Raw genomic sequence first — 26345 nt, 5'->3', positions numbered from 1 at the left:
ATTTACACCATGTGGAAGTAAAACTTCTTCAATAATGCTTACAATGTGTTTCTCATTAGCAAACATGAAAAACTGAAAACGATAATAATTGATAACTTGCCTTCTAATCATAAAGTTCATGTTTTTCAACGAGAAGCAGTTTTGAACGACCTTTCAAGCTTATCCCCCTTCAATTGTAGGTCAAAGTGTATACAAAGATCCAAGGTTGTTTAAAAGCATTTTTCTTTATTTTATTACTACCGCTTTTATTATATATCTCTTTCTTTTTTATGTTTTTAATCAATTCCAACAAGTCATTTTATTGTAAGAATTTTCCAAAATTTGGGCCAAAAAAGGTTCAGCTAATCGTAAAGAACTCTAAATACATGAGCAATAAAGCTATTATTTAACAAAGTTACTTCCGATTGCATTAAATTCATCACACATTGCTTGGTTGGATGAAGACTTATACATCTTGAAAATAGAAGATTTGGAATGAATTCTAACAAGCGACAGTAGAACTGGTTTTCTAGGATCGGTCTCATAGCATACATCAAAGGAGCCAAAATCAACAACCTTTTTCGAGAACCTTGCTACATTTTCTTCATTATATTCTTCAGAGAAGAACATGCAAATAGCTTGTTCGCGTGTTATGTTTATTTTTTGGGTTAAAAAGGAGACAATTTTTTGTACCGGCGGTTCACAACTGGTTTTGTTTTGATACACGGGAGGTTCACAACTAGTTTTGTCTCGAAAACGCCAAATTCCATAAGACTGACTGTAACAGCTGGTGAGCCACGGCTGGATCAGCCTCGACTACTACGCAAGCTAATATCAAACCCGGATTCATTAATGAGTATACAATTCTTGAGGTAACTCATATTGCTTTTCGTCCATTTCCCAACCCATACAGCACGGGCCAGAAGAGTTTCCTCGCAATTTCATCAAAAAAATTGATCAAATGCTCCTTGTTGTTTTCGTTTAGTTGGCTAACGGATCTGTTAGATGTGTGGTTGGCTTTTTTAAAGGTATATTCTATTCTAGGTCATCCTTTTACGCTTCTTTCCATTTGCGTGCGGTATCATAATTGACATTCGTGGCTTTAGCTGCCTGCTTTGGCTTCATTAGCTTTTCTGGTAAAAAAAATAAAAATATCTTCTGCGGTGTTTATCGGTGTAAATATTGGATTGAGCAGTTCTTTCCTTCTTAGGAGTAAATTCCTTCATTATAGCATCGCAAGAAGCAGTCGATTCAAAATGAAATTCTTTGTTTTTGATACACTTTTTTTAGATCAATCAAACTTCTATTTCGGAATGTTTTTTTTTCTCAATAAAAGTTTTGGCTTCTTTGTCTTCATCATCAAAAATATTGCCACTACCGTCCTTGTAAAAAAAAAAAAAAAAAAAAAAAAAAAAAAAAAAAAAACTACATATTTAAAAACTAGTGGATTCAAATGAAGAATAACCAATTTATTTCCAAACAAGTGAGCAACTTGTTTCTATTTTTGGAATAAACTATGAAGAAAGGAATAGATCTTTATGTAAAGTTCCCCTTCATTTTCAAAAAAAAAAAAAAAAAAAAAAAAAAAAAAAAAAGTCCAATTGGCGGTGGAATGGCTGTATTCAATAGGATATCAAAAGCTAGTGAATAATCACTTACTTTTTTCAGCTTATTAAGTTCTGTGGATAAAGAATATAAGTGCACAAGTGGTATACATCTTTCTTTTCCTTTGTTGAATCCATTCAGGACTCGAGTCGCGTTTTTTTTAGTAATTTTTTTTCATTGGATGACGCTTTAGTGATGGACACAATATTTTAAAATCAGTCCATTTCCATATATGTAACTAAATCGCCTTTGATGGATTATCATGATCTGTGAAACATATTAAAAACATACTTGTAAAAGAATCAGGTGCTTTACAAAGAAGCTTACAAGAAAAACAAAGTGGCGACACTCAATAAAAAGTATCTACACTTTAACTTTTATACATTAAATGAAAAAAAGATGTTGGGCGGTTATTTAAAAAGTTTTTTATCGAAAGAACCAATCAAAAAAAAGTTATAAAAGCAGTCCTTCGAACATGAAAAGTTTGCTGGATTTGCTTTAAATAAACGCGTATCAAATTGAACTTCTTTTTCCTTTTTTTTTTCTTACTCCCCTCTCTTTGTAAATAATCCCTCCTCTTTTTTACTATATATTGTACATATACAATGAACTCCTCTTGTGCTGACAATTTCATGAACTTTGATACATTGGATGACTGGTTAGAAAATGACCTTCAAGAATCTGGTCTTTTAACTGTGAATCCTGAACCACTTTCAAAAAATAGCAAGCTTACTACTCCTTCTCAAGTACTGATGGCCTCTCCTCCAATTTCTGAATGTACTCCTCGCTTGGATCCTCTTTCTGATATCTCTACTCCTGCAATGAAATATGAACCTTTAACTCCCATTGACACACCTAAAGTGGAATCAAAAGGAGATATGACGCCAACCACACCACCAATTGATGTTCAATCGTTTATTAAAGCACTGGCTTTGTTAGGCTCAGCTCAGCAACAAAATAATGACATGGAAGTTGTGATTAATGATAACAACAAGAGAGAAAGATCAGAAAGCTTGGATAAAACACTCAGCCATGAAGAGCTACTTGCCTTGAAACGCCAAAGAAATACAGACGCAGCAAGAAGATCTCGTCAACGCAAAGCGATAAAAATGGAAGCGCTAGAAAAGAAAGTACTTGAATTGGAAATTGCGAATGAAAGATTACGACTGCGTGCGGCCATAGCAGAAAGCAACAAAGCCAGTATTGAAGCAAAAGAAAAGAGCAGCAAAGTTAGAATTTTAGAATTAGAACAACAGCTTGCCAACGCTCACCGAATTTTACTGCAGACCGGCTTCAACGAAATCACAGCATAAGAGAGACGACTCCCCTTTATTTATTTTACATCCCTAGACTTTCTATTTTACCTTTATTTTCCTTTTATTTTTTCAATTTTTTGGTATTGATATTTACAAAATAACAATACTTTAAAGCGATAAAATTATTATTCTACAAACCAGAAAGAAGGGATACTTCATTCCCTTCTTTTAACTCTCTCAAAGCGTGTGTTCCATGTCTTAATAGTGTCGAAAAAAATACTTATGGTTTTTTTTTCATGGCTCTTTTTATAGATTGGTCTTCTCGCTAACCTTAATATTTCTTGGCAGCTTTACTAACTTGTGCTCTTTTTTAAAATAGGTCTAAGTGTCTTCTTCATTTTCAAGCGCAGGATAAAATAATGGGGTATTGAATATAAATTAAACATCTTCAAAAAAAAAGGTATTACTGTTTATGCGTGTCATTAGATTACTTCTAACTTTATGAATAGGTTTGTATTCATGTTCTTAGTTTTTACTGAAGGTGAGACTCTCAACATGGCGATGCTTCGGATTTAGCTTTCAAAAAAGTTTTTTTTTTTTCTAAAAAAAAAGTTGACTCGGTGGAGCGTCTCACAGGTAGTGTATTTGGAAGTTTTAATTGATTTCGATTATAATGATTGGTGTTGTATTGAGTTTGGAAAAAAAAAAAAAATTACATTTCGGTTCCCTTGGTCTGTAGCCCTTGCAAGAAATAATAGAAAAGGATATTCCATACACATTGATGTACACTCTAAAGTTAAGTTGTTTAATTTGTTACTAATAAGATGCTTCCAGTGCCAATTTATGCTTTTGTAAAAATAAATTATTAAAATTTAAATAAATTATGAATTCACTTTAGCCCAACTGTTCTTTTTCAGGTCCCAGCCGTGTTTTATTTTACAAACACATGAATTACCAGTACACTGAAGTCTTTCTCACGTAACTTTCCTTTAATTGACTAAAGGCATAATATATTTCAAATGGCTTCTCACTTCACAGCCTTTTTAAAGGTATTAAAGGAGTGTCCAATCAAGTTTTGGCAATGTTCAATAAGAACACCGCTGCAAGCTTCAGTTATGCTTATTCAGATTCGCCTTGTCATTATTGTATGATTACATTCATCGATCTCATGTAAAGTCGGTCGTTCCCCGTTTGGCAATAACTTGCACTTTAATTGTAATTCCTGGTGGAAATATGATTTAATATGCGTCTTCAATTGTAGGATAATCTTAAAGTGTTGTTTACTTTTCACCATAAATAGATGATGATTATTTTACCTCTTTTTCGCAGACGATATGTATTTTTAAAAAAGATACAACTTATAGTAAAGCCTTATCTTACTTTTGGTTGATTTTATTACATCTTCTAACAAGCGCTGCATACATCAGCCATCAAGTGTGAGGAGTATACTAAAATTAGAAAAAGGTAATTGATGTAAAAGGCAACCACAAAGATGTTACTCAAGTGATGGATCATTGACATCAAGTGATTTTTAGCGATAATTCAGTTTAAATCTATGTTCTTGACAGAATTGTAAAAGTTAAGTCATTTTATTCTGGTCAGCAATCAAAAAGCGCGTGAACAGCAGCGAACAGACAATGTACTAGGGAACCTAGCTGAGTTGGTGGAACATGGCTTAGTAATGACTGTAGGTATAATGATTTGTTACCTTGTCGATGAATAGAGCACAAAGGTATTGAAAGAATAGAGCCCTAAAGATAACCGTAAAGAATAAAAATCTAAGCAAATGATATTGTTCAAAGGAGTATTAATATGCACTTTATCAAAAAGATTTTGCAGTAGGTAAATAAGTGATTTAGGAGCAGTTGTTTCGAGATAATGCCAATAATTTCCTACGGCATATGTCTAATTTTATATAATTTTTTTCGACTTGAGGTTTTTATTCAAGTTGTTTACAAATATCAATGGTTGATGTGCTTCTCGATTTTCATGTCTATTAATCCTATGTGTTCCTGGAATCTTGCGCTCAACTAAAGTATAACTATACGGACAGTACCAAAGTTAAAAAGGGATCTTTATGTTTATTTAAGGTTTTTTCTGTTTCTGATATTCTCTATAAAAATGCAGACGAATTCTTACTATATATGCTTCAAATAATTTTATCTGCCTCTTCTTTCACTTTAAAACTGCATCAATGTTTAGCTGTCTAGCTTTGATCTGGTTGAAACTTTTTCATTTAGACTAAGGGTTCTCCAACTAAACCTATACTCACTTTCCTGAAATACGGAATGATTATTTTAATGCACTTTTCTTTTCTTGTAAGGTCCTTGTCTTTTTATTAACAATAGAAAAGATGAAAGAAATAAAAAAAAAAAAAAGCTTTGTTACGGAGGGTTTATTTTAGAAACATAGCAAAATAAAAATTGTAACCATTTTCTCTTTAAATCTTTCAAGTTAACATATTCACTGTTTGAAGAAAAGTGATGGGAACAAGAAGTACCCTGTATATTAAAAAGCATTCGGTACCGAGCACGCTAGTTATTATATCCACTTTCCGTTTCAGCAACATAATCATTCGAATTTTTCAGTATATTCTATTGTTTGCTCAATTGAGTAAAGTCAGTTGTTAGTACAAATACAAGAGTTACCTGTGTTATGCGTAGTTTGTATTCACAAGATCTTTTATATGAGTGAGATTACAAGACTATGGCATGATTAAAAGGCATATTACATGAAAACACTGCTGCTGTAATGCTCCTTGGCACTGATTTTTGTGCCATCGAACATTATTCATTTGTAACCTGTGCGATATACCTTATGCAATGATCGACTTTATATGCACTATGCAATATCTGGCTTTCCTATCCATATTATATGGCCTATTAGTAACACTTTGATGACGTTCCAAGGAGATCACTTTTCTATCTTTTACTGCATTTTGACAAAATAAACCGGATAAACCCTTCTTTTACAAGAGACTACAATTATTAGCAAGTTTAGTTTATTAATACTAGTAACAAAGGTATTCTAAAGAGGTTTTAGGATGGTTAGAAGAATTGTATATCCCTAAACGTCTTTGTAATTCGTGCATTTCAAATAATTCGGAATGAATTTTTTGAGAAAAAATAAAAGTAAAGTAGCTTGCTTTATTTTTTCTTTCGAAAAAGAAGACATAGATCAGAATGTTTAACAAACATACTTTTCTATTGAACAAAGTATCTCTATGATCATTAATTTATATAACTAATAAAAACTATCTACTTGCAAAAAAAGAAATGGGGCTATATATAGCCATAATTACTTGCATATGAACATAGTATATTTTTCTGTATGAATAGCATGGTTTCAGCATCTCATCTATGAGGTCGATTTACATTCTTCAATTCCAATCACTGGTGTGTATATTGTTTTTTTTTATGAAATACCGAATTGATTTATCAAAAATATCTGTGAGTTTAAACATTGCTGAATACTATGAAAGGATCATTTTATTTTACAGCACCATATAAGCCTAATCAAAAGCAAGCTATTTGATATTTTTTCTGGTTAATAAGCAGTTATATTATTATATACTGGCCAGAGACTCCATGGTCAAATTTCTTAATAAATCTTAGGATTTTAAAAACAATTCAAACTAGCTCAAAAGCTGCTTCGTGCAGAAAAAGTCAAAATAAAATGATGTAGAGTACTATATTCATACCTATACTTGAAAAAGCAAATAGACATATTCTTTATAGTCATTCTATTTTTCTCATCAAAACTGCTCAGTACACAATCAGCTGTAAATTGGTTAAGTAAGTTCTATAACCTACTCGGGATAATTTTTTCGCTCGACATATATACTAAGCTCATTATATTCAAGTTGCATGTGCTTATTATCAGCGAAATTATTCTAAATTTGTAGATAAATTTACTTAATAAAGCAGCAAAAAATTTCTACACATCGGATGTTGTAAAAGGTATTACAGATTTATACAGCAAGCTTTAGTATAGGCAGTTTTTGGAACGAAGTAACATAATAAGATTCCTATTAATTTACTTTATCAAAAACGAGGCTTAATATGCAAGTAATAGAGGAATACACATGATAAGATTGCTATAAGAACCAAACCAGATTTGAAGAGGTATAAGAAACGTTTGATTTTTAGCATATGTGCAATCACGTATAAAAATAAACATAAAGTGCGTACATAATATAAATATTAAATTGCGAATTTTATTGTGAATAGGGCAATACCATTAGTAAAACAAAGCTACTAGATATAATGCCATTCAACATTAAGAACACCAGTGTCAAACTTGCCAATCTTTGCAAAAGCGCTAGATCAAAGTATACTTAATAACAGACTAGTTATAATAATGGTATACAACTTACCCAGGTGAAAGGTCGATGTGTGTCTTGTCACAGCTTTCGCATGCGTCTGTGATGGTCACTTTGACGCTCTTGCCATTGGCCTTGTTGGTTACCAGCACCTTTTTGCCGCAGACTTTACTTTTTTTGCTATAGCTACCATAAAGATCACCACCGACAGCAGCAATCATGTCATAATTGTCATTCCATTCACCACAAGCACCTTGGTTTGGAGTAAAGAAAGTGGCAACTCCGTTAAACTTGCTTGAACTCTTTTTCTTTGTTGTCTTTGTTGTCTTTTTCGATGTCTTTTTTTTACTGTGCTTAGATTTGGTCTTTTTTGAGTGTGATTTTTTATCTTTGTCACAACGAATGTCTTTGGCAAGGCGGAATGGTAAATAAACCTGCTTTTTACTGCCAGAGTGATGATAGCTAGCAGGACGATTGTACCATTTGGCAACAATGGTGCACTTTTTGCCAGAATGATGTACTCCTTTGGCATCACGGAAAGAAAATGATTTTTTGGATGTCAATGTAACTGTTGTAGACACATCATTGTCGTCATGCTTTGTAGGTTTACAGTGGCTATTTCCAACACGAATATTACCACGAAGTCTAAGGTGAGAATTTGAGGCTTGAAGCTGCGAGTTTTTGATAGTTAACTTGCACTTTGTCTTTTTAGCTAGAACAATGTTGACAGAGCATAAAAGGATTACAAAAAAGCACAAGTGAATTGCTTTCATCTTCAAGTTCACTGCTACGGGAGAAAAAGAGAGAAAAGGCTTCTAATCAGTATTTCGGATTTTATAGTTGCAATGAAGTTGAAAAAAAAAAGTTACTTTTTCACACCTTTGTAGATTGAAGTAGCACCAACAAAGGATTTTTAATTTAATTTGTGTTGTACACAAATCCCTGGAGCGAAATGTTGAGTAAAGTACCTTGATACTAGAAAATGGAATTGCAAACATTTTTTAAAGATTTATAAACATCTTGTGCTGGTATAGCGTTTGGTATGTTCTATTCAGCTTTTTTTATAAAAATTGAGAGAAAAATGGTCATTCTTTCTTATACAATTGCAATTGTTTGCGATTCGTATTGTTAACTATCTGGGCCCTTTTCACGATTTTAAATTAAAGTGGGGCCCATGCAGAATTTTTGTTGTACAAGGAAAATTGGATTGTAGAAAATTTTCCTGTTATTGGACTAGTTGCCTTTCTTAATACAACCCAGTTAGTTTCACTCCGACTTGCCATGCTTTATCTTCCTTTTGTATTTTCGTTAAGAACCTTCCATTTTTTCCTTGCGACTTTTTAAGTCGTACATCGTGAATAATGTCAATCCGGAATTGCGGTAATTAAGCGGAATTCATTCTATTGCCAAATCAGATACCCTCGCAAAAAAAATACCATGAACTAGCTAAACACTTTACTAAAGTGTCAATCGACTATTTTCTAAACAATTAAAAAAAGACAATACCATATCGACTGTTCCTCTAGCTAGCGGTGTTTTTTGTGTTATTGGTTCTAAGACTTCAAAAAATAACTGCAATGGAAATTGCTTAATATGATAATAGTTACAAGCTTTTAGCAAGTGCTGAGCGTAAAGTACAGGGGCATGAAAAATAGATCAAAATATTACCTTTACAACAACCAGTAATATACAGGCATTACATTACAATTCAGGAACCGTCTAGTACTTCGATTTTTAAATAAAAAAAGTTTAATTGCTAATGATATTTACTTTTAAGGCATAAAAAAATGAAATAGTAATGAAGTTGCAAAGCCTTTTTGATTGCATTTCTAGTAAAAGAATAAAAAAGTATGCATACCAGAGAAAAGAACCCTAGTTCATCAAAAAACATAATATATGATTCGAATCCACCTTCAAAAAATGATTACACAGCTCTAAGATTGAATGGATTGTTGCGTTTGATCGTTAGGATTTCTTTATTCAGTCTGAATTAACAGAAAGCCAATCTTCATAGTTTATTTGCAGACAAGTAGTCAAATATTCCCAAACGCTTTATCAAAATTTTTTAAGCAAGATACTACCATGTATTAAAGTCGAAACATTAAAAGAATCTTCCGAGAAACCTACTGATATCATTAGAAAGTTAAATACAAATTTGGTTGGCAAGCGGAAACGGATAACGCTAACGGTTACTGCTTAAACTTACATGATAATAGGTAGACATACTATCAAACCTTATATTAAAATATAAATGGCTTTTAAAGCAACCTAATTAATTATATGGAAGACAGGCTTTGTTTCAATACACTACTACTTTTAATAAAGAAAAAATTTACCAGAGGCTCTTGAAAATATGTTCTTTTGGGCTATTCTACAAGCCTCACAAATAGAGGATACATCCATGAATTCTTTTTAGTTATCCGTGTAGGATTATTGATTGCATAAAATATTTTATTAACCCCTCAGATTAGTTTATACATTGAGACAACGTCGTCTTTAATAAAGTAAAACAAGATTTATAGCTTTTTTTTTTGGTATTATGTTAAGTCAAACTGCATAAGGCTACCGATCAGATGGTGGACATTGTTAAGCATGCAGCTCAGAACTAGGAGAACAAGCTGATAGAAGATCCTGAAGGAGATATTTACGAAAATAAAAGAGACCAATAAAGTAAATCAATAAAAGAGCCAACTGCAAGAGGAGCACAAATAGCATCTTTTGTATTTTCGATGAAGATTCTTTTGCAAAGATAAAGGATACCGTTGTTGGTTTGATAAAGACATTCAAAGGCTTCGATATGAAATATACAGCTGTTGGGTCTTCCTATCAAACGAATACAATTTGTCAAGAGAATTAACCGTACTCTTATTGCAAGAAATAACGAGGAAAAATTCAATCTTTTTTATGAATGGGAAGATTGATGGCTGGTATGAATTTTCCTCTGTAACTGCGTTTTCGTTGACAAAGCCAGCTGTAATATTAACATACCAACTTCCTTTACTCGTTCATCTGTAGCACATTAGTCGCTGCCACTATACAAACGAAACAAGCAGTATTACGTACAGTTCTTGGGGAAGCTTCGCAACGGGCATTATCAGTAATAATCGTAGAATCCTTCAAGCTTTAAAGAAAGTAAAATGAGCTAAATCTCATAAAGTGAAGTGACAAAGATAAAGCCCTCTCTCAGCCTCTATATTGTTGACTAAAGGCCTGAGCACAAAGACGATTGTTGTGTTTAGCTCCCTCCTTATACACCAGAGATCAACGTTACAGAACAATTCTAGGCAATTTGCAAGGACAAAATAAGAAGTACTCAGTTTGAGGACAAAGATAACAAATTTTGCAAATATTTTTCGATTCAGGACATCAAAGGATTCATCTAGGATTTTGTAGACATCTTTGAAAGGCGCTTAAAGAAGCTTATTTAGAATAGTTATTTACATAAAGTGATCTTGACCTCTCTATTCTCTATAGAAAAAGACATTGCTCGGATGATAGTTGCTTTCCAATTGATCCTCTATAAATTCGCCAATTCAATATCCCAAAACCGATTATTGGCACTGTGAACACCATACTGTATTCATTTTCTTCAATCATCGTCAGTCCATTTAGAGTGGGCAATGAAATTTGCATAAATTAAGTTGTGACTATTTTGCTTTCAGGAGGCTTTTTATTAGGATTTTTGTCAAATACAAAAATCACAGAAAACACCCCTCTTTAGAGAAAGAAAAGAAAAGAGTCCAACATGCCATCTTCAACGCAAACCAACCAAATGCTTGAGACTTTAATCAACTTTTATTTGTCTAAAGAAGCCGTCTTGATCAAGAATTTACCGTTTGTTCTTGACGCCATTGTCAACCATGGCCTATTCTCTGAATCTTCAGAGCTCAGCGAAGAGTCGGCCAGTTTACATAAAAAGTGGACAGTCCGTTTGAACTCACTGTTACAATCCAAAGTTTCCACTGTACGTTGGTGCGGTATTACTCTTGTTCGAGCCACATGTGAAAGTTCTCACAGCTTACTTGTTGCTAATGCCAAAACGTGGTGTGCACAACTTCTTGCCTTTATTGCTGTAAGTACGCGTTTGATACACTAGACAAAAGCTGACACTGTTTATAGAAAAATGAAGCTGACATGATCCACAAGGAGGCGCTTGAAACACTTCAATTTATTTTTACTTACACACATGATAAACCTGAACTGCACAGAGAAGTAGCAACACCTAACATGCAAAGATTCAATCAACTTTTATTACAATTGGCTCAAAAGGAAATTTTACTGGTTAGTTTTTTTTTTCTCGTCTGTATATGACCGGATTGATGTTTAACTCTATCATCTAGCCCAGCGTTCTCTCTGCATTAGCAGCCAATAACGCACATTTTCCTTCAAACAGTAAGCATATCGCCGAACAAACCCTTCAGCTTTGTCTTTCATGTCTTGATGGATCAAGGGATTTGGATGAAAAAACAGTGTTAGAAGCAAATAAATGCATGGCATCATTATATAGAACTGGTGGCAAATCTGTCATGGCAGATTTATGGAGAGATCATTTGTTGAGACTAGTTGGATCAGTACATCAATGCTTAAATAGACTTTTTGACACGGTTGATGAAGGTAGATGAATTTCTTCAAGTATGCATCTTGTTAACTGTGAACTTTTAGAAACAATTGACACCGAGTTACCATCTGGCTATCCTTTCCTTTCTGTTGACAGAGATTATATTGAAGCTTTCCCAGTCCTTATGAAAAGAATTGAACTTGTACAAGACTGTATTAGTACCTTTTTGACGTATGAAAATAGCAAGAGTATAGGGTTGAAGCATTAAACATATTTCTCTATAGATCCTCTACATGTGTTCCTGTCCGTATTCCTGTAGTGCAGTTGGTGGATCTTATTTGCCGTATTTATAACGTCTTTGAGGGCTCATTGGTAATACATATCATATTTTGTTACAGTAAGAAAAAGACTGATAGTGATTGATGATTGTAGATGCGTGATTATAAAGATAAAGGTGAATTTATCAGTTTAATGATGTGCTTACCTACCTTGCATTACAGTACCAGTAAAATGCTTAGTAGCTTATTATACTGGTAAGACTTTTTTCCCTTCAAAACACACAGAATGAATTTTTATATATCATCTTTTAGTACCGGACAAGAAATGCTACGATACAGCAAATTATTTTCAAGAATTATGCATCGTCTATTAACCGAATACAAACAAAGAAGAACGATTAAAGTTTGCGTATACAAATTGATAACTTTATGTCTTGAAAAATGTGGATATACCTTTGCCGAAAGCCTCACTAAACCTTTGATAACTGCCATTATAGAAGACCTTCAGACGGTTGAGCGCAAATCGGCCAGCCTAGTTGTTCCCAATCAATCCAAGGGATCACACAAGAAGAGAAAGACTGATCTTACAAATTCTGACTCCATATCCAGCAAACTTGTGTCTGCTTCAGCTCCAGATGTTCAGATGGCAGCTTTGCAAGCATTGGCTAGTTTCCTGAGTATCTTTGGTTTTGCTCTTGAGAATGCACAGAGAGCATCCATTGATTCAGTCATTTTAGCCAGACTTTTGCAATTCGTCCCACCTTCTGACCTGACGGATGAAGAAGTTAACCTAGTCAAGATTGAATTATACAATTGCTTACTCGCCTCTGTTACACATCCAATTGAGACCCAGGCCAGTATCCTGCCTCATGCGTCACGTCTGTTTACGGCTGGTATGAATCAATCAGCGCACGGACTACAGGCTATTTGCAGAAAGGGATTGTCTGTCTGTGACCTTATCACTCACGCAAGGTTACCTCCCGTTCAACGTGCCTTACCAAAGGAATCACCTGTTGTTCATATGAGCGCCCTCACGACCCACGTTGAACAAACGCCAGCCGAGCGATCTGAACCTGCTGTTATCGGAGCAAAACGACCCTTGGATCACACAGAGAAAAAAGTACCTGAACAGCAGCCATTGCCCGAAAAGATGCAGCACGAGCTGGAAAAGACGGCAGGACCAGAAAAGACAGAGGTCACTGTTGAACAACAAAGTAGAATTGAGTCAAGCGATGCAAATGAATCTCTGGTGAGCAAATCAAGAGATCAAGGAGAACAGTCAGAAAGTGTTTTGGTGATAGAGAAAGAGGAGAGAGTGGAAGAGATTGAAAGGAGCTTTCAGGAAGCTTTAGCCAATCAGATCACAACCAATAAGGTTGAATTAACTAAAGCAAAAGAAGATGCTTCAGAGATAAGAATCGAAAGTAGAATAGAACAAGAAACGATTGAAGAAGATATCTCTGGTTTTGACATTCCTGATATTGATATGGCAGGCCCAGATAGTGATGTTGAAGATGAATAAAATTATCGACTCATTTCCCTTACTTTTTCTATACAATATCATGCGAGTATGCTTAAAGTACTGTTTTCAGTTTCTCCTTCCCCCCCCCCCCTTTTTTTTTAACATCAAATCTATCTGAGTAGTGGAAAATTAAATCTTGGCTTTTATTAAATATGATTGAGGTATAATGTTGAATTCTAATTAGAAATGATTGTATTTGTTAGCATCAAATTTTATCTCCGAAACTATTTGTCTATCTTGTACTTCTGATTACGTTATTCAAGCTATTAAGTCATACAAGTCTCCAATTGAAGAATTCGACAAGAGAACAATGACAAAATTGGTTATGATTAAGCTTAAAGGAGGATGTGCAAAGGAGAAAGAGATTGAGCGATGGTTAGACCAGAATAAAGAGACAAAAAGTAGTAAAAAAAAAAAAAAAAGATGATGTAACAGATGAATTGACAACAAGTCTGGTACAAGAAAAGATGATGTGTGGTTGATGAATTATTTCGAATTAACTATGACTATCTTTCAAATGAAAGATAATTGAACAATGGATTCAGTCATTATTTTATAATTAGACTATAAAAATAAAGGGAGGGGGGTTCAGGTTAGTAAAGCGAATGTTAAACACAAGGGAAAACGTGTTTTTGCTCTATCTATTTTATTCTTCTCTTATTTTCTCTAGTTCAGTGTGTTTAATTAGAATGTATGAATTAAGAAGGTGCCATTAAGATGAGTGGCAACATTATTTTAAAAACCAGTCTCACTGACAATAAATTGCATAAGAAAGATGTCATACACACCCTATAGACTTTACCCACGGACAAAAAGAATAAATAGGAACTAGAGCAAGAAAAAATGTCGTACAATGCTTATTTTGTTAGGATTACAATTGATCAACATCATTATAAAATAGCATACACTATATTGATGCGTTTAATGAGAAAAAGATTACATATACAAAAGTTATAATAGTTCATAGGTTGGTATGCTTATATATAAAAGAAGGTAAAAGAGTATTATTTACAAGGTAGATGCTGTTGAATGGGAGAGAAAATAAATTAATTGGAATAAGAAGTTTCGACTTGAGATGGTTCGACACTTGGAAATGAGACATAATCTTCTTTGAATGATAAAGTCCTTTTTGGTTCACTCCAGTCTATACTCCAATTGGATGGAGTTGAATTATTTGAACAAGTTCTAACCATTCGATTATTATCTTCATCTTTTTGATTCATAGAAGCCATTGTTCCTTTGCGTCTCCATTCATTCCAAAATTGAAGCATTGTTGAATTCTTTTTTCTTTTTTTTAAAAAAATTAAAAAGAAAAAAAAAAGATAAAATATTGACTGAGTATTTATATGTTTTTTAATACATGATCACAACCCAAAAAAAGGGCTCATTCTAGATTTAATATATTTTTGGAAAAAGCTAAAACCAGCTTGTCTTGCTTGTGTCTTTGTTTATTGTTACACCTTTCTGTATTAATAGACATGACAGCCTTTCTTTTTTTCACAGCATTTCAAAATTGTTTGTCGGATTTTTATAAAATCTTTGTCGTATCTTTTACTTTAATCGTTTATTCTACCATCTGTTTCTTTGCATGCAATTCACTTCTTATAGTTTGAAGTAGCACAGCCGATGTATTCACTTCACTCTTTTCAAAGCATGCAAAAGATCAAGCCATGTTCATCAAAGGCAACCAGAGGTCACAGTGGTTGTACTTTTCGCTATTTGAATATATTGCTTGCGTCATCCGTTCAAAACACTGTCCTTTATTTTCGTTTTTTTCTCTCTCTATTCATCCTTTCATATGGAATCACAACAATCAACATCAATGGAAACTGAATTAATAAATGTAAAGCCTGAAAGCATTCAGACTGAGTCACCAAAACAAACAGTAGCTGAAGATCAGCAGTCTGAGCCATCCAAATTACAAGAAACAGCCAAGACTTCCCGTACAAACCTTGAATTAGAAGCATATAAATACCTGATGGATCAAACAAAGCCAGCACAATTGCCATCCTATACCTCTTGGTTTGATTTTAATTCCATTCATCAAATTGAACGCGTTTCACTGCCTGAATTTTTTACTCATACTAATTCCTCCAAGACACCTACCATTTATCAAGACTATCGTGATTTTATGATCAATACCTATCGTCTTAATCCAAAAGAATATTTGACAGTAACTGCCTGTAGAAGAAATCTTGCGGGTGACGTGTGTGCTATTATGAGAGTGCATGCATTTTTGGAACAGTGGGGTTTAATCAACAGCCAAGTAAATAGAACAATAAGAAAAAGTAGGATACTGTTGATCTAATAAGCTTCTTTTTCTTTAGTGTGATCCTTCTACTTGGCCATCACCCATAGGTCCACCATTCACAGGACACTTTAGAGTCACGGCAGATACACCTCGTGGGTTAGCTCCTTTCAAACCAAACGTAAAGGCCAGCGTGTCAGCAACACCAAAGGGTGAGATGAATGTGGAGCTGAGGAAAAAGGTCTTTGAAGCAGCGAACAATAAGCCCCTCAAGGAATACTTTTGCACTACTTGCGGTACAGATTGTACTCGGGAACGTTATCACAGCTTAAAGATAAAAAATATGGATCTTTGTCTGGTTTGCTACAAAGACGGTCGTTTCCCAGCGACCTGCTTTAGCAGTGATTTCATTCGTTATGAAAACCAGCAGCAGGAAAAGGAAGAGAGAGCAAAGGAATGGTCAGATGAAGAGACCTTACTGCTGCTGGAGGCCATTGAGTTGTATGACGATGATTGGAATACGATAGCTGACTACGTGGGCACAAAGTCAAGAGAGCAGTGTATCTATCACTTTTTACAGTTACCTATCGAGGAACCTTATCGTGCTGCAGAAAGCGATATACAAAGCAACATCATCCATCATAAACGTGTGCCCTTTTCTCAAGCAGATAATCCAGTCATGTCCATCTTGGCCTTCTTGGCCTCTGCTGTTGATCCCGAGGTGGCCTCAGCTGCTGCAGAGGCAGCTATTGCTTGTCAGGAACATAAAAGAAAAAAGACAGATGACGAGATGGATGTCGACGGTGAACAGCAGCCTACGAACAAAAAGCCACGCACACTAATTGAAAAAGCCGCATCTGTTGCACTGGGATCTGCTGCTGCCAAGGCTAAATCGTTATCTACTATTGAAGAACGGGAGATTAAGAGATTGGTTCACTCAGTGGTTGATTCAGAGATGAAGAAATTGGAGCTCAAGATGAAGTATTTTGATGAGATGGAGGCAGTGTTGGAATACGAAATAGAAGCCCTTGCTCAACAGCGTAAAGATATCTTTGCTTATCGTTTGTCTGTGAAGAAGACGGAAGCACTGCTGGAACAAGAGATTAATAGAAGAGGCGGCATCGAAAGAGCTGTAGAAGATGGTTGGTCACCTCAACAACTTCAACAGCTCGTTCACAGTTCACTCTTTAAAGAAGATTATCACTTGATCGATACGACAGACTTGAATGAATCCACCTTGACTCATCCAGAGATGCGTATGGACGAGAGTGAATCAGATAAAGAAGCCAATGCAGTGCTCTCCCTTTAAACAAATGACCTTGTTATATAATATTCTCAACCTTCCCATTTGATATTTCCTTTTTCTATTTAAAAAGAAGAAACTCTTATTATTTTTCGCATATTACTGCATTTTGCAATAAATTTTTATTCTAAAGACACAACTCAGTGGATACAATCTGTTTATAAAAGAAAGCATGGTTCCTTATCTCATAGTGTTTTAAAGAACAAAGATAGCTTCCCTTCTTGTTCTCTTGCTCTTGAGGAACTTTTATGATAGTTTGTAAATGCTTTTGAAAGTGATACAAGAGCAGTGGGAGGATTTTGAAAAAGTTGTTTGTATTTGCAAAGTGCATGTTGATGGTCTGTGTGAGCAAGTGTGATCTTTCTCCACAGCTATCACCATAATAAGATGAAACTTGGTCGGGGTACAGCATGTGATTTACTCTGGTGCATAAGGGAAAGAAAAGAGAGAGAAAGAGAACGGTAGGGATAAATAGAATGATGATAGATGGATTTGTATAGACTGTCTTTTAGACCTACTAATAATAAAATAGATGCCTATTCATCATTCACCTTTGTTGACTAAAAAAATAGAGGCGATAGACAACCTGAGCTTTTTTTTGGGATAAAGCACGGATGATCCCTAAATCTAGTTGTGTTCACAATAAATGAGAACCCTGGCTCAAGGTCTAGATTGACTCACTGTCACGCGTTAAAAGAAAGGATCATGTAAATTGTTCTTTTCCTTTTAAATATACATGATGTGATTAGCATCAATTTGGGTTTAAAATATAGTTGAATGTGAACCAAATGTACACCACCTTCAATTCATCTCCTTTATCTCTCTTTAGGTAATTTTTTCTTCAAGCAATATTTGAATGAATAAAAAGTAATTTTGCTTATGAACGTAAATGACTTGAATAGGATGACATGATATATAAAAAGCGAATGTATTTACTAAATGAGATAGGATAACAATCAGAATGAAGTTCAATTGAGGGTTAGTTGGTGAAGACTGTTTCTTGCTGTATTTCTATTGGAAAATGAAAAGAAAAATACTTTTAAATCTACATCATCTTGAGAGCATGGTCACATTAAAAACAAATAGAGTTATTCACTTGATTAAAAAAAAAAAAGGTTACAATCCAATATAAAGCATACTGAAAATGAGAAAGAGGGGTTCATGAGTCCACACAAATTATGTATTCAAATAAATAATATTTTGGTTTTGTTTTGAAAATAAACAAATAGTTTTGGTCTAAAAGACAATTTATTTGTGTAATCGACGTAACATTGAATTAAGAAGATTTCTTTTCTCTTTTTTCTTTCTTTAACTTCATGGATTATCAAACAATTATTAAAAAAATAGATCGAAAGAGTATCACTATTTTAAGTTCTGCAGTTATGGCTGTAGTAGTCACTTGGATGATCAAAAGAGCCATCAAGAAATCCAAAGAACCTAAAACAGCTGGATTGAAAGATATTCCTACACCCAAAGGAGAATACTTTTACATTGGTAAAATAATGAAAATATTGGTTTCATAGCCTGTCGCATCTAATCTCTCTTGTTATAAAGGTCATCTACCACTCTTTGGCAAGTACCCAAGCTTCAAAGTCACAGAGTGGCATCGAGAATTAGGTCCACTCTTTCGGATTAAGATGGGAGTACAGGACTGGGTGTTTATCGGAGATCCAGAAATGGCACACGAATTGTTCATGTCCAAGGGATCCGTGACCTCTGGTCGACCTTTTTTTACGTATGGTACTGGCTATCACGGTGAAGGTGAAAGGTAAAGAGAGAAAGGTTTTCTTGAAGAGAATGCCAAGTCATATTTGTCTTGTAGAGGTATCGTATTCACAGATTATGGTAAACCTTGGAAGAATACAAGAACAGCGGCCTTGGATGTTCTTTCACCAAACACAGTGGATATCTTGCAAGAGACGATCGCAAGAGAGACTGGAAATGGTGTAGAGTTGATGATAAAGGATGCTTTTGAGGCTCAAGAAAAGAATGAAAGTATTAACCCCTTGGCTTATACTCGCTTGACGGCCATGAGCATCATCTTGGCTACAGTTTTTGGTATAGATGGTGCAAAGTCTGTTGAAGATCCTTTGTATAAGCGTATAATCAGTGGAATGGAAGAAAACGCGCACTATATTAGTCTGGTAGGTGATTTGAGTGCTTATTTTCCTGTCTTGTCCTTTTTGGATGTGCTTTTTAGAAAGGAGAGAAAGATGAAGAATTTTGTCGAGAACAGCAGTCGTCCTCTTTACCGTCATCTCGTTCAACTGGCTCGTCTTAGTGACCGACCGAGTTTAGTAAAGAACTTGGATGAAATTAAAGATTCATTAAAAATCGATGAGCAAAATATAGTTGCTCTTACAAGTACGTCAAATGTGGTAGTAAAGGATTTATAGTAAAACTAATATTCCTTTTATAAAAAGATGAGTTAATGATAGGGGGTATTGATACTGTTTCTAACTCAATGGCATGGGCCTTTGCAATCCTTTGTCATCATCCCGATTGGCAAAAGAAAATGTCTGATGAGATAGACTCATTTGTTCATAAGCATGGTCGATTACCCATGTTCACCGAACGCAAAGAGATTCCAAGTTTAATCGCTGTCATCAAAGAAACTCTAAGATATCGACCCTCTATATATTTTGGTGTTCCTCACAAAGCAACCAAAGACGGTAGGCTACTACCCAAACATTCTTTGACATCGCATACTCATACCATACAGTTGTCTATAAGGATTATGTTATCCCCAAAGGTACCATATTAATCAGCAATGCGCACACAACGAACAATGACCCTCGACTGTTTTCTGAACCTGAAAAGTTCAAGCCTGAGCGTTATTTAGACGACCCAAAGTCTCTTTATGCTTCCAGTAATGGTAGCATACAGAACAGAGAGTTGTTTACTTTTGGCTGGGGGAGACGTATCTGTCCTGGTATTTATATGGTAAGCTTGACCTTCATTTTATTGTAACCGGTTTGTTCATGACTATCGTAGGCTGAAAGTGAAATGTTTAACTGGATGGCTCAATTCTTCCAAAGATGTACGATCGAACCCTTCATTTCGTCTACTGGAGAAAAAATTTATCCAAATTTGGATGATTGTGTAGATAAGGCTTCTACTATCGCACCGCTCCCTTATAAAGTGCGATTGATTAAAAGACATGATACACAGTTGTAAATGGATAAATTATATTTAATGATTACCCAATGCTTTCTTAAAAAGTAATACAAGCTCCCTCTAATCATAAAAAATGCTCGGAAAAAAAAGTTGTATGAGTATAGAGTTTATGTATAAAAGAGTGAACCTTCTCTCTGTAGAAAACATCGAAATCAGTCAACGAGAGATAATATTTACTAGAGTTAAGTGAACTTTAGTAAATTGTTTTTTCTTTAATTTAGACCGTCGAATACATTTTATATAAAAGACAGAAAAGTACTTGTAATGACCAGTTGATGCAGTTCATGTAGTCAATATAACGGATGTTCACTAGGTTTACTAAAATAGTCGCAATTTTTGGAAATGTTCTACCTCAGATTTTGATTACTTTTTAATTCAAACAAACATTGTGATTCTCTTGATATAATAAAATCCTTGATATCAGCTACAAATGAAAAACTACAAAGAAATATTTAGTTAGAATCTTTAGATGAATAGGAAAGCACAATATCAGTATTCCTTTGCTGATATATCATTACTCTAAATAAGGTTGTATCGAGCAAGAATTGATCTAACTGTATGTAACGAATAAGGATAAATGTAATTTATTGCTTAAAATTATTTTTTTGCTTAGGCAATCATTCAAACCCTCGCTTGGTTGTGCCAAATTTTTAAAATGATATAAATACTTTAGCAATTGTCTCCGGAGTTTCCTGTATAAGCTCTTTTATATATGAAAAGTTGATCTCAGTAACAGCAATATTAATAGAACCAAAGAAAACGCCTTTGTTTTAATACCTGTTAGCGCTTTCTTTCTTCTTTTTCTTTATTTGTCTTTGAAAGATTCAGAAGAAAAGAGTGGTCCCAAGAAATATCTTTTCCTTCAAAGTATATTTAATGTGTTTATCTTTGATAAAAAGCTCCTTCAAGCCAAACCATGAAATGAATTTTATGTTCAAGGTTCGCATGAGAAGTCAAATATGGGTCATGACTGGTGGTATGTTTGTTAAAGCAAACAGTAGTGCCTCCTCAAGGCCTTACTATTTCTCTCTATCAATATTTATTTTAAATACAATAGGTAAGAAGAAAATAGATTATGCCATTTAAAGATCAATAAACCAAAAGTGCTTTTTTGTTATCTAAAGGGAAGCTTTTTTTTTTTCCAAAATGATGGTCAACAGAAAAAAAAATAGGAAAACAGATTGTAAGATGTTATACCAATGGTTTTTTAACTTTCTTCATCTTAGTTGCAGTCTATAGCTGCTATTATTTTGAGTCTTGGTGCTGTGAATAAGTTTAGTGACATATTGGAGGTTGAGGTAACAGTATTGATCGACGAATTGAGCAAGGAACTTCAAAAAAGAAAAGTACTGGAATTCATCCAAGACAAGAATATATTTTAGTATTCATTTGGTAAGTCTATAAGAAAAATATATAGCCAGAGGAGCTAAGTGTCTTATTGGTGTGTATCGGCTGAGAAGGGGAAGCTCAATTTCTTTGTGCATTTTCATAGTAAATTAATGATTCAAGTAGGCTTTGATTCTAATGGCTAATTTAAAGAATACATACTCTATGTCTTGTAATATAGCTTAGAGAACCTCCTTGCTGTATTCTGGAACCCATATGGTTTTAAGAGGTACTCGCCAAACATTTTCAATTCACAAATTATTTAAATCCTTTCACCGCTGTTTTGGTTGTTTAAAGATTTTTTGATTTAGCAGAGGGTTTCATGTGTTTACCTGTATCTGTGAAGACGTTGTGATAATAAGGTGGCAACGAGTCAAAACGAAGTACTGTTTTCCTTCTATTGATTTTAATACGACTAAAAGCAATGGTTCCCAATAATTGCTGGCAATATGTTAATTTGTGATCCTTAATTTTCCATTGAAGATGGTTAGATAGTTCGTAGAATGCGCAATATGTATTACTTTCCTTCTCTCAATCTTCATTTGTAAAAGAAAAAAAAAAGTGTATTTTTTGCGTTGATTGTCAACTAATAGACAATTTAAATATTTTCTGGATCTATCTTTGGAAATCAAAATAAAAGAGCATAACGTGTGAATAATAGAGGTTTATGCTTTAAGATCTATTTTTGATCAGTAGGACCATAAAAAGGATCGAAGAAAATTTTATGTAAACCTCAGAATATGTGCTTTTTATAGAATTAGAATAACCTAAATTAGCTAACTATTCTGTCTATTAACTTTCTTTCTATAAAGGATTCACAGGGACGCGTAATAATTTATTCATAAATGGAAACTTATCGGACAAAGGGGCATTACATTAAAACCCAGCATATTGTTTAATCTCCAGAACTGAAACAAGAAAAAAACCCCATGGGCTTATGCACAAGCTTATTAAATCATCTAGTGTTAATGCTACTTACAAGTGTGTATTTTAGTTCTTTTTCACACTATTAAAGAAGCATACTGCGATGATTTTTCAAAGTCTTAATAAACGTAACAATCCGTTATTTATATCTGTATATGAAATCAAAAGTTTTTCGATACTGGTATAGTTTTATATCATAGAAAAGTATACAGAATATATGGTATTCATCTTTTGGCTAAGTTTTGATATTTAATAAAAATATTTTTTATTTCTAAATCTTACGCAATTTTCTAACATTTGCTTTTTAATTGATGAAATGCAACCTAAGACGGTTATTGCTAAGCATCGTATGATTTCAAAGTATTTATGTTGTTTATTCCTGGTATCTGGATACATATCATTGCACAAGAAAACTACGTAGATTAAAAATGTGTCTGACAATCTTGATCGGCATTACATCGGAGTATGCTTTATGCAAGGGGAAAAAGGACTGCATTAACAGCTTAAAACTAATAACTTATCATTTTCTTATAAAAATGTTTAAGCTTCACATAATTATAAATAGTTTGTATAATAAGACTTAAAAATATGTAAAAGATAGGAAAAAATAGGCTCTGTTTATGTACAACGAGGCTGTCGGTGATTTAACTCTGAAATCGCATTGACGTTTTTCCAAGCTTTTGATTTTTCTCAGAAGTCTTTAGTCGTTATTTTCTAATTATGTTAGTTATATTCGTAGTTATTTAATTAGCGATAGAAACCTTGATTAATAATCAACTTATTAATAATCAAAAGGTTTGATCTTACTATAGTTATTCATTCAAAGTGAGGATTCTTTTTGGGTAAGAAATCGAGTATGTATTAAAAGATATTCCTTGCTTAATAGTATATGAGAGTAAGCTATCTTGGTTAAATTTGCATCTAAAAGTTATCATTTTATCAAAAGTGTTGGTTGATTCATTAAATTTATACGCTAGCCAAGGCTTTTGGCGACACATAAAAAGACAAAGCTTCTGACCTTAAAAACAACTATAAAAGAAAGCCTTGTTTTTTAACTTGAAAGAAAAAAACCACACGCAAAAAAGCAGAAATGGCTCCAGTTATTACTTCTCCTGATAGCTACAAGAAGATCTTGGAAGATGTTAATTACCATCAGGTTTTGAAGAATGGAAACAGAATTGATATTTCAGGTCAAGGCGGTTGGGGTGATTTGACAAATGGATATTCATTTCAATATAAATCATTGGAAGAAGAAATTGAACAAGCTTTTAAAAACGTTGAGCATGTATTGAGTACTGTAGGTGCTTCCTGGAAAGATGTTTACAGTGTTACTTCATATCATACCAACTTTGCTGAAACTACTGAACGTGTCTGCACTCTATTCCCCGCTTTGTTCAAACGGTATATTGGTGAAAGAGCTCCTTTATGGACATGCGTTGGCGTTACGTCCCTTGCTGTAAAAGGGATGAATGTAGAAGTAGTAGTCTCAGCTATTAAAGATTAAAAATGTTTAAATAAAAGATACTTTTAATCAACCCATTTTGTCTCTATACTACACCAGCAGGCCTAGATCTAACGTGTTTTTACATCAATATAATTATGAAAATTCTGCAGTTATTTGAATTGTGCTTGTCTGAAACAATAAGAATATAAATACTGAATGCAATCATGATCATGTAGAAATGACACGTGTATTCTATTAGTAGAATGTACATTGAAAGTAAGCATAAGAAAAGGAAATGATGAATTTATTAATTAGCAGAAAGTCGCTGAGATCAATAAGGGAGAGACAATTGTTTAACAATTAAAACAATGCTCAATTTCATATTCCATTATCCAGCAACTGATTTTTCTGATTTAAAGACCTTTTGAAAATCTGCTTCTGATATGAGTGTATGTGTATTCCTATAAGGAGGAAAACCGTTTCTTGGCCTATTTTAAAATTCCATACAAATAGCTGCTAAGCAACATCTATGGTTTATGTCTTGTGTGGTGAACCAGAAAATTGTAACATCATGCATATGATAAGAAGCAAACAGAAATACTATTTCGATAAAAAAAATAAATGATGGTTATGCAATCTATAAAAGACCATATGCAACGACATCTTCAATTTGTTACTTTATTTAATAGAGTATAAACCGTCAAGAGTCTTTTATTATAATTAATAGTTGCGTAGTTTTATAAGTACATTTTTCAAAGAAAAAGAGAGAGATGCAAGCAGACATGTATAATGAAAGGTATCAAAGTGTATTCAATGGATATATTTGATACTAAGCTTAAATATAGTGCTTTTAGTGATAACTTGTGTTATTTCAATACTCAACAAGTACATGTAGTCAAAATAATATCTAAATGAATCATCAGACAAGTTCTTTCAAGTAAACACAAATATTAGCATGAGGAAGAAAGAAAAAAAATCATAATGATGCTTATATTGATTCTAAAGTATAAAAAAGTGCCTATCGACTTGCCTTCTGCTTTGCTTAATGTGAAATTAAATAAGAATGTATTTTATTAATTCTGAATTCGCTTTTATCCGTGTTGTTTTTGTAGGAACATTACCAAGTAAAGAAGGGGATAGATTGCGTATGATTAATCCAAGAGATTAATGCAGAACGTTGAATATGCTATGGCACTTTAATCAATACTTGTGTTAAGAGGGATATGCTTTTTAGTCTGCGAGCTAGTTCTGGTATACAGATGACCCACTCCAGGTAGTTTATTCGTATAATGATTCCTAGTATGTTAGAAAATGACATGATGCTAATAAATAACATTTGAATTCAACTGCTTCGTAAAATTGGGCAATGGTTTTTGCGCATATTTAGCTTTGTAATTCATCCTCACATGCTGTTAACGTCAACAATGTTTTCCTGTATTCATTCTCTTAACCAAATCTCAAAGCATGAATATGCTGTTTCTTTAAGTTGTTGGTTGATGATATTCAAATGATTTTTGAGATAAAAGAAATGACCCTGCAGAAAGGATGTTCATCTACATTGCAATCATAGCCACGGCCTAAAGAGTACAATTCTAAAGAGTAGCTCATATCTTTCAAAGCCAGAAACGCGACAATGGAGGATAGCTTTCCTTAAAAACAGAAATAGAAGTGATGCTTTTTAGATCTCTGCTTATTTGCTCCAATATTTAGCTTTGATCACATTTTCCCTTATTGATATACAAGACAAAATCAGTAATTAATTTTTTTTTTTTTTTTAAAAAAAAAAAAAAAAAAAAACTAATGTCTTTTAATAATTATAACAAATAAATTCATAAAAATCATGTGTCTCTATTTTTTGCCATATATCAATGAAGCTTTAAATAATACATAAAAGTAAAGATAATTTCTTATACAATTTTTAACATAAGTTATATATTTAAATAAAGAGGAAAAAGCTTATCTAATTCGTGGGCATTAAGTACGCGAAACTTATCATTTTATTTCACACAAAGATAAAAGCTTTAAACTGGATAATTGGGATTTCACATATTTGAAATTGCCTTACGAAGGTATTTCAAAACTAATTTTTAGATGGATGATGAGCATCAAGGCATGAAAAACCAAATGATACCTCTTAAGAAGTTCATTATTAATTCTTTTTCTTTTCTTTTTGTTTTTGCAGTTTTACTTTTAGCAGCAGGATAACAAGTGAGCGTTACTAAATAATTAGATTTTTGATTATTAAACAAAGTTGCATTGATAATTTTACAGAAAGGAGCCAAAGCAAAAGATACCTGATTTCACACGGGGTCCAATGTTATAGATGAATTACAGTCATTCCAAA

At 33.6% G+C, this 26345-nt stretch overlaps 6 protein-coding genes across 6 annotated transcripts; 5 read left to right on the top strand and 1 right to left on the bottom strand.

The window, feature by feature from the left end:
• Positions 1–2189: 2189 nt before the first annotated feature.
• On the top strand, positions 2190–2897 carry RO3G_10908 (uncharacterized protein; the record flags this gene model as incomplete). Its single annotated transcript, XM_067665492.1, has 1 exon — positions 2190–2897. One exon carries the CDS (start codon positions 2190–2192, stop codon positions 2895–2897), a length of 708 nt encoding a protein of 235 aa, XP_067521593.1.
• Positions 2898–7096: 4199 nt separating this feature from the next.
• RO3G_10907 (uncharacterized protein) lies at positions 7097–7934 on the bottom strand (the record flags this gene model as incomplete). Its single annotated transcript, XM_067665491.1, has 2 exons — positions 7097–7160; positions 7216–7934. 2 exons carry the CDS (start codon positions 7932–7934, stop codon positions 7097–7099), a joined length of 783 nt encoding a protein of 260 aa, XP_067521592.1.
• A 2999-nt stretch (positions 7935–10933) lies between these two features.
• Positions 10934–13519, top strand: RO3G_10906 (uncharacterized protein; the record flags this gene model as incomplete). The annotated part of the gene is made up of 7 exons (XM_067665490.1): positions 10934–11233; positions 11281–11442; positions 11502–11775; positions 11824–11950; positions 12004–12091; positions 12152–12252; positions 12310–13519. The coding sequence occupies 7 exons, from the start codon at positions 10934–10936 to the stop codon at positions 13517–13519; spliced, it is 2262 nt and encodes a 753-aa protein (XP_067521591.1).
• Positions 13520–15317: 1798 nt separating this feature from the next.
• Positions 15318–17076, top strand: RO3G_10905 (uncharacterized protein; the record flags this gene model as incomplete). Its single annotated transcript, XM_067665489.1, has 2 exons — positions 15318–15785; positions 15847–17076. 2 exons carry the CDS (start codon positions 15318–15320, stop codon positions 17074–17076), a joined length of 1698 nt encoding a protein of 565 aa, XP_067521590.1.
• A 1376-nt stretch (positions 17077–18452) lies between these two features.
• RO3G_10904 (uncharacterized protein) lies at positions 18453–20247 on the top strand (the record flags this gene model as incomplete). Its single annotated transcript, XM_067665488.1, has 7 exons — positions 18453–18564; positions 18625–18838; positions 18893–19128; positions 19219–19451; positions 19619–19742; positions 19793–20013; positions 20065–20247. The coding sequence occupies 7 exons, from the start codon at positions 18453–18455 to the stop codon at positions 20245–20247; spliced, it is 1323 nt and encodes a 440-aa protein (XP_067521589.1).
• A 3400-nt stretch (positions 20248–23647) lies between these two features.
• Positions 23648–24061, top strand: RO3G_10903 (uncharacterized protein; the record flags this gene model as incomplete). Its single annotated transcript, XM_067665487.1, has 1 exon — positions 23648–24061. The coding sequence occupies one exon, from the start codon at positions 23648–23650 to the stop codon at positions 24059–24061; it is 414 nt and encodes a 137-aa protein (XP_067521588.1).
• Positions 24062–26345: the final 2284 nt, after the last annotated feature.

The sequence above is a fragment of the Rhizopus delemar genome, genomic scaffold (assembly GCF_000149305.1).
Source record: "Rhizopus delemar RA 99-880 supercont3.8 genomic scaffold, whole genome shotgun sequence".
In the NCBI taxonomy this organism is placed as follows: Eukaryota; Fungi; Mucoromycota; class Mucoromycetes; order Mucorales; family Rhizopodaceae; genus Rhizopus; species Rhizopus delemar.
Note: the sequence above shows the minus strand (reverse complement) of the source record. Positions and strands in the feature narration are given on the sequence as shown.